Source organism: Naegleria lovaniensis (assembly GCF_003324165.1).
Source record: "Naegleria lovaniensis strain ATCC 30569 chromosome Unknown tig029, whole genome shotgun sequence".
NCBI lineage: Eukaryota > Heterolobosea > Eutetramitea > Acrasida > Naegleriidae > Naegleria > Naegleria lovaniensis.
Genome location: NW_025407851.1, coordinates 472,307 through 480,640, shown reverse-complemented (window position 1 = coordinate 480,640; position 8,334 = coordinate 472,307). Strand labels below are relative to the sequence as shown.

General features: G+C 38.1%; 4 protein-coding genes across 4 annotated transcripts; 2 read left to right on the top strand and 2 right to left on the bottom strand.

Annotated features, from left to right (window-relative positions):
- Nucleotides 1-256: 256 nt before the first annotated feature.
- Nucleotides 257-2,214, top strand: C9374_007537 (uncharacterized protein; the record flags this gene model as incomplete). The annotated part of the gene is made up of 3 exons (XM_044697513.1): nt 257-783; nt 826-1,017; nt 1,071-2,214. 3 exons carry the CDS (start codon nt 257-259, stop codon nt 2,212-2,214), a joined length of 1,863 nt encoding a protein of 620 aa, XP_044546660.1.
- Nucleotides 2,215-2,362: 148 nt separating this feature from the next.
- C9374_007536 (uncharacterized protein) lies at nt 2,363-3,193 on the bottom strand (the record flags this gene model as incomplete). Its single annotated transcript, XM_044697512.1, has 1 exon — nt 2,363-3,193. The coding sequence occupies one exon, from the start codon at nt 3,191-3,193 to the stop codon at nt 2,363-2,365; it is 831 nt and encodes a 276-aa protein (XP_044546659.1).
- Nucleotides 3,194-3,343: 150 nt separating this feature from the next.
- On the bottom strand, nt 3,344-4,340 carry C9374_007535 (uncharacterized protein; the record flags this gene model as incomplete). Its single annotated transcript, XM_044697511.1, has 2 exons — nt 3,344-3,803; nt 4,003-4,340. 2 exons carry the CDS (start codon nt 4,338-4,340, stop codon nt 3,344-3,346), a joined length of 798 nt encoding a protein of 265 aa, XP_044546658.1.
- Nucleotides 4,341-4,890: 550 nt separating this feature from the next.
- C9374_007534 (uncharacterized protein) lies at nt 4,891-8,165 on the top strand (the record flags this gene model as incomplete). Its single annotated transcript, XM_044697510.1, has 2 exons — nt 4,891-5,530; nt 5,593-8,165. The coding sequence occupies 2 exons, from the start codon at nt 4,891-4,893 to the stop codon at nt 8,163-8,165; spliced, it is 3,213 nt and encodes a 1,070-aa protein (XP_044546657.1).
- Nucleotides 8,166-8,334: the final 169 nt, after the last annotated feature.

The window sequence follows — 8,334 nt, the reverse complement described above, 5'->3', positions numbered from 1 at the left end:
CGTGAATTGTATCTACTCGCTGATTGTTTGACTCGATTGGAACGTGAAAAGTATGTCTATGATGGATTGCGAGCTTGGAAAGAACTCATCTCATCGAATATGAATGCAGTGAATGTAGCTGCTACTTGTTGTGGTGGCTCTGCAGTAACTGTCTCATCGACTTCTCATCACCATAAAGTAATAAAGAAACGACTGTAAATAATATTAAACAAATTTGTTCAATGGTTGTGCAATTTTTTAAATGACTTTAAAAAAAATGTACAAGAAAAGGAATTGGGAAACAATAGATCCGATGCATGATGTCATAGAGGCATGTAACGATCTTGAACAAGATTCTGAAAAGCTTCTTGTACTTCTTAATTTTATTGAAAACCTGAAGGAAGAAGAATCAGATGTTGAGAATCTTTCATTTCCATCATGGGTTTCATCGGACCTTGCAAAAACATTTTTAAAGGTAACGGAGATCATCCCAATTGAAGAATCTGAATCGAGTCCATTAAAGAGCGTTATCCGAAACGTGAATGCTTTGGTAAAGAATCATGATTTGTATAAACATGGAACAATACAAGCACTGATTGAGCCTTTGAACCAATGCACAAATGAATATAAATTATTATCAAGCTCTTTGAAAGCAATGCCAACTCATCTCATGCAATTACATGCAGTAACAGAAAAACTGATAACAATTTCTAAGGAGAGTAACGTTGGAGAAAGAGTTGTGTCTTGTGCAATTTCGGGTTTACTGGATGTTGTTTGCGAAATGACTTCTAATAAGCAATACGGGTATGTTACTCCTTAATGATTCAATTCAACTATTGTATCCAGAAATAAGGAGGTTCCAATAGTGTTAGACCACAATTTACCAGAATTTATGGTTAAACCAGATGGTAGTATCTCAACAGATTACCCTTTAACGTGGTTCTACAGAGAAGATTCAAGTTTAGATTCGGAGGTCTCTTGGGAGAATCGAGAAGTAGATAGTTTTAAGCTCATACTTTGTTTAAAAAGTTTGTTAAGGTATGTACAAATACATGTAACAAATACATCTCAAAGATATTACTTTCATGAAGATACAATATGGAACAAAAATTGCAATATGAAAAAGATGACATGAACACATTTAGTAAGGTTTTGGGTCTTTGTTACTTGAAAACCACTGCTTTTTTGTTTTTATTAGAAGCTCGATTTGAAGAACTTGTTTGCAAAGAAAGTCTTGAAATTGTTCCAAAATACTTTTTGTATTCAAAACGATTTCAAATGGGATCCAAAATACAAATATTCGACCTTTTCAACCATGTGTTGAGTTTTTATGTCGACTATGTACCTAAGGATGAACCTGTCACCACTTTGACACCATACAGACCAACAATTTCGGTCCCTCTAACAAATTGGAAAGCCGTTAAGGTTCTTGCTGCAGAGGAAGCAACTTCCAAACCAAAATATTCTGGGCGTTTGAGACAGAACAAAAAAGTAGTTGCCGCGGTTGAAGAAGAGCACGCAGACCGATTTACATACATTGTCAAGTCACAGACATTTATTAAGAACGTTTCGAAAGAAGAGTTGCATGTCATTACTAAGCTTCTGTCCTTGGACACATACACCATATACCTTCCCAAGATTTTGAAAATTTACCGAAATGGCGACGTTGAATTTGAATTGCTGACTGCGATTCATATCCACAATGAGGAAGATCTTCTAGCTCTAACGATTGATGTTTGTAAGGCACTCAAGTTTTTACACAAAATGAACATCGTTCATCGTGACGTCAAGCCCTCAAACATTATGCTAAGACGATTCGATCATCCCAAAAACTATTATTGGTTTGTGCTTATTGATTTTGGTTTAAGCTTTCATTTTGAAAGAACAGACCATGGACTTGTCGACTCTTATTCACACTCTCTTGCCACCGAAAATGCTGGAACACACCTATTTAAGGCTCCAGAAGTGATTGCAATGGAGGCATATGATGAAAGGATTGATATTTTCTCATTAGGATCCACTATTCTCTCCCTAACGGATCAGAAACGGTTTTTAACAACAAGAGCGAAGCAAGGAAATCTTCAAGACATGGTAGGGCAGTTAAATTGGAAATATCCAACGTTTAAACATGTGGTATTCGACATGCTTTCAGAAAAATCCGAAGACAGACCGTCTGCATCAACCATTGTGGACCTGTTGACCCCAGTCGCGCTCGATTGTGAAAAATACTGTTGAATAGTATACATTTCAAGAAGCCAAAGAGATCTAAAGTTCAGGCCTTGACAGGAAGAAGCAAATCGTTTCCTAAATTGATCAATTTCACATTATTGAAATTGTGCCATAATGCAATATTTACTTTGTGAAAAGGTCATTCATGTCACGCTTACACACCCATGGGCTTTAATCGAGGCAATGACTTGCCACAATCCAAAGGATAACCCTCTGTATAAAACAAATGCCAACAAAACCAATTCAATGCATTTTGATTTGCCCATCCAATTGGTCTTGGCTTCTCCTCAATATTGTAATCATAATTCAAGGTTTGTAAAAAGGTCCATTTGAAATATTTCAAATAATAAGCTCCAGAAACCTCTCCTGTACGATCCATTCCAGCTTCACAATGCATGTAAAAAACAATTGGAGTTCCATCCACATAATATTTAAATAAATTATCATCATGATGATGATGATTCGAATGAATACTCTCCTTCTCCCACACCCATGCATGTAATTGTGGCACACGACTCAATAATTGATCTTCCACGTCCCATTTTGCTTCATTCAATGCCAATTCCTTCCGAAGCCAATCGGGTAAATCTGTGGCATTCACCAACGCACCCAATATGGTCCAATGTGCAAGGCCACCCAGGTGTGGATTTTGCTGAAAGAATTGTTTCTCTACTTTCAAATCTTGTTGCGTCTCAAATAAAAACGAAATATCCACTAAATAATATTGGGCAGGAAGAGTCGTATTGTAGTGTTGTTGAGCGACTTGTGAAAGAGTGCTTTGAAGGAGAGTGAAATCAAAGGTAGAACCGCCAGACACTGGAGTGTTCCCTCGGAAGAGGTATCGTTGGAGAGAGGGATTGGAATCGACGAGACGAACCCGATACGAATCCACAGAAGCGTTCACGCATGAAGTGAAGATCAGAACAATCAACAACAGATGGCAACATGTGAGAGAAGAAGGATGAGGACGGCAGCGGTTGGACATTTTGTTGTTGATGTGAAAACTCCGTATTTTTATAAGGACCTTTCAAAAAACAGCATGACACTAAATTTGAAGGTACGGACATGACATTGTAATTGACAATGTAAGGTCAATGTTATCAGCTTTGAATGAAAATCCTGTTAGTTGTTACAATTAAGGTTCTCCCTCAAGTGTCAACATGGACAAGGGATACATGGGTTTTCCAGAATGTACATATTTAAACCATTGAACGGGTTCAGTACCTCTCAATTTCTTGGTTCGAGTCGATGGATTCAAAAATTGATTCACAAATTCATCGTACGAGAACCATTGAGCACCAACACTCTCAAAATCAGCCACACTTTTCAACACGGGATCTTTTTCAACAGGTTCTGCATAAAAGATAATTCGTTGTCTGGCTCCTCCTTTTTGGAAAGGAGAATATTCCACTCGTAAAATGTTTTTCAATTCGACTTGAATGCCAGCTTCTTCTACTGTTTCACGAAGAGCTGCTTCTTCAAAACGTTCTCCTGGATCCACTCGGCCTGCTGGTAGCCACCAACCTTGTGAACAACATTCTTCAACGAGAAGAAATTTACCAGTGGAAGGTTGACGGACAATGACAAGGGCAAAACTGAAGGGTTGGATTAGTTTCAGGGATAAGGAGGATGAGTTGGATTTCAAAATGTGTAAATGTAGCAATTAAAAAAAGATTACAATTTCCAAAAGTAATTTTGAATTTCCAATTATGTATCATGGATGTTCATATCATTTCAAATAATTTCATTCATCCAAAAAACCATTCCGCTACGACTACAACTATTAATACTCACCTATACGTTGGTTTACTTGACATTTCTTGCTGAATTTCTTCTTTCCGTTTAGCCTCGGGAGTAGCCATTTCTCCATGTTCAAAATACAAGTGCGTAGAAAATCCCCAATCACGTGATCCCTTCAAGCTCCGATCATTATTTCGTAAATCACAAATGGTACAAATTTGTTTGGAATTTTCTCGGGCATGATGTTGCAAACAATGTTTCACGAGATCATTTTCGGAAAAGAGAGAATGATCTTGTTGTTGTTGATGGGACAAACAATTTTCGTAGGGACATGGAAACAATTGAGGTGGTTGCCGTGTGGAGGATGATGATGGTTTGGAAGGTTGAAACATTTTTTTTTGTTGGGAATGGGATTAAGTTCACAAGTTCATTTATTTCACGATTTGTTGTGAAGAAGGGTTCATCATGATGGAAGAGACAATGCTTCGGAACTTCACGATTTTTGAACATGATATTATCTCGCTCATCGTGAAATCGTGTTTTATTTTTAGGTCGCCTTACAACAACCTGTCATCCTGTCACTTATGAGATTTATTGCCTAGGTGGCGAAACCAACTCCACTCGTTTGTGTTACTGACCCAAACCAATGCCACTGACAAAATCAAGCGAAGGAAAAGTCAATCATAGTTGTCTCGGTATGGACACTTATTTTTCCTATCGTATTAATCGGAATGAGTCATGAACGGAAAACGAAAACTGTAGAGTGTTTGTTTCCAATTGTGAAAACGTTTGACCATAAATTTGAATTCAAAGTTAGGTTAGGTTTTGATTTTTGGCGGATGACAAATTGATAATTTTGGAAAGTTTGTGGTTGACATGTAATATGGTAAAAGCTCTTTGTCCAGCAGCAAAGCTTTGCCGCAATAATTGAGAGTTAAAAAAATGGAGTTATCATCCAAACAATTACTCAACTCTTTGTTTTCGCTTATACTCATAGCGTCGTTTGTTGTTGCGAATCCAAAGTACCAGATCAATCTCTTTGCTGGAGTATGTTCAGATACAAGTTGCACTGGAGGTTACAACACGGCAAATGGACCAGCCACAAGTACACAAATCAATGGTCCTTGTGGTATGGCTATTACTTCTGATGGTACTCTTTATTGGGCAGATTACAAGAATCACGTTGTTCGAAAAGTGGTCAATGGATACATTTCTACCATTGCTGGTGTTATAGGCACAGCCGGTGATGGGACCAGTTCTGTACCAACCTCTTGTCAGTTGAATGTACCTCAAGACGTTTTTGTTGATTCCAGTAGTGGAGCTGTGTATATAGTGGACAATGGTAATCATAAAATTAGAGTGGTTTACCCAGATCATACGATCGCAACCATTGCTGGGACTGGAGTTTCAGGATTTTCAGGCGACGGAGGTTTAGCTGTGAACGCCCAATTATCAAGTCCTCGTGGTATTTATGTGTTCAATTCAAAGATTTATATTGCTGACCATGGCAATCAAAGAATTCGTATGATTGACAACGGTACCATACAAACCATTGCTGGTAACGGTCAAGTGGGTTCTGCAGGTAGGTGAAATATTCACAAAACAACACCAACAATGAGCACTAACAATCTTTCCAATACAAAGGCGATGGTGGACCTGCAACACTAGCTTCATTGTGTTACCCGACAAGTGTAAGAGTTGCACCTTCAGGAAATGTTTACATTTCTTATTTCGATCATCAAGTCAATGCAATAAGAAAAGTTGACACAAACGGCATCATTTCCACAGTCATTCAATCTCCTTCAAAAATGGTTGGTCAAAACTTTTGGGTCATGGATGATGAAAGAAAGATCATCATACCCAATTGGTACCAAAACACAATTTCCATTTTTACGTATCCTGAAGCGGTGCAAACCATTATAGCTGGTATTACAAATTCTTCAGGTTATTCTGGAGATGGAGGTGATAGTTTGGAAGCAAAGCTTTTTTGGCCTTATGGCGCTGTTGTTGATAACAATGGAAGGATTTACATTTCTGACAATTTCAACAATGCCATTAGAACTCTTACTCCCAATTGTAATTCCGGACAAGTCTACAACACCACTGAATTGAATTGTCTTGACGTTTGCTTTGGAGTCGCTTCAAATTTGCCAAATGTTTGCAGTGGTCATGGTACTTGCGATGCTCCAGATGTGTGTCGATGTCAACCTGGTTGGGGTGGTTTCAATTGTTCCATGCCCACATGTTTTGGAATGTTACAAAATTCATCGAGTGTGTGCAGTGGACATGGTACTTGCGATGCTCCAGACATATGTCGATGTCAGTATGGTTGGGGTGGATCCAACTGTGAATTACCAAAGTGTTTTGGAATTTTACAAAATTCATCCAATGTTTGTAATGGTCATGGATCATGCTACAGTGTTGACACGTGTGCATGTGACTCTCATTGGGGTGGAGGAATGTGTTCCTTACCAAAATGTTTTGGATTTTTACAAGGTAACTCCTCTGTTTGCAATGGACATGGTACCTGTGACGGTCCAAATATTTGTAGATGCAGCGCTGGTTGGTATGGTTCGAATTGTTCCATTCCAAGTTGTTTCTCCAAATTAGCCAATGAAACTACAACTGTATGTAGTGGTCATGGCTCGTGTTCATCTCCAGATAATTGTTCATGTCAAGTTGGATATATGGGCTCTCAATGTGAAATTGAAATCAATCATCCACAACCAGTCCCCAATGAATCTTGTTGGAATTCCAATTCAGAAATAGGAGCTCCAAAACCTCTCATTTCCTCACAAATCATTGAAGATGGTATTCAGTTTTCATTGAACTTTTCAGTAGATCCCAACGTGAAATTCACTCATGAAATGTTGATTGGAGAAAATTCTTCCTTCCATGCAGAGACTTGTCGTTTGACTGGTGGTCAAAAAGTGAATTTGACATTGACCAATTCCACGACTAGTTCATGTTTCAATGTGTATACTTCTACAAGATTCACACTCGACGAGTTGATGAGTAATTCCAATGTGAAAAAGGAATTATTGGGTGAGTGGGTGAAATTGACCATTCCTATTGCACTCTTTTATTTCGATGAAATGGGAATTGATAATGGAGGATTTTGTCGTGCGTATCAATTCACTACCAATCAGATCATGTATGTGAAACTCTCTTCGACTGTCTTTTCATTTTTCGATGAATTCACTCCATTACTACCCTATTCTGTGAATTTATATCCACAAGAATTTTCCACTCATCCAACCTCAGGAGTGCTTCAAATTCAAATGATCTTACGAGCAGGAAATGTCACCCTTCAGTCATTTACCTTTTACAACACGACCAATTCCAATTATTATTTCCAAGTGAGTGAGAGTTCATTCATGTATCAAAACGGTCCGTATGCTTTTTATCAAATTCGAATCCAATCCAATGTCAAGGTGAATGATTTCAGAGCTCTTTCCTATTTTAGAGCCATTTTCAAGAGAGATGGTTTCATGGATGATCTCGTTCAAGACATTCCACTCAAAATTGATTATTCCATTGTCGACGGTCCTTCCGATAAGAATTTTACATTACAAGCTTCCATGTATTTGGCATCGAATGATTGGACTCCCAAATCAAAATTCAAATCTGGTGAAAAAGTCTATGCACAAGTTCAAACTTCCTCTTCTTTGGGAAATAATCATCTCATTGTGAATGATGCTTATTTGTGTTGTTTCAAATCGTTCACACCAAGTATTTCATATAATCCTTCTCAAGGAGAATATGGATGTTCTCAATTCCATTCAGAAACGATGGATGTGTGGAAAACCATCATTTCCAATCAAGTTGCCAATTCAGAATTAGAAACAACTCTGTATCCATATTATGGATCCAAGACTTTGTATGGATTTTCATTCACACTCATTCCATCCATGTTCCCTCAAAAGTATTCCAATGCTTCGACTTCGTGTTTTGTTCAATCGAATGTGGGACTCACTCCCTTGTCAAGATCATCCTCAGCAGTGATTATGGCACTCAATGGAGAGTCGACGAGTGGTTCAAATTCTGCAAGTAGTTTGTTTGTGGTTCAAGTGTTGCCTGGAACAACAGGAGCGGCAAGTCATTCAAGAGTTTCTGGAGTGTCTTCCAACCAACGAGTGGGACTTTTCATGATGGTGTTTATGATTAGTTGTGTTTGTGTATTCCAAGCACTTGTTCAGCTCATGATGGGAGTATAAAGCCAGAGTAATCAATGAAAATAAAATGTTGTTCGAAAAAAATCTCCCGCCACTCAAATGTACAATTAAAAAAAAAGTTCATCAACGCCGATTGCTTTTATCCAACGCTCTTCGGGTGTTTATTTCGTTCAAGTGTAGTACCTAAATCCTTGTTTGATAGAATTAAGAA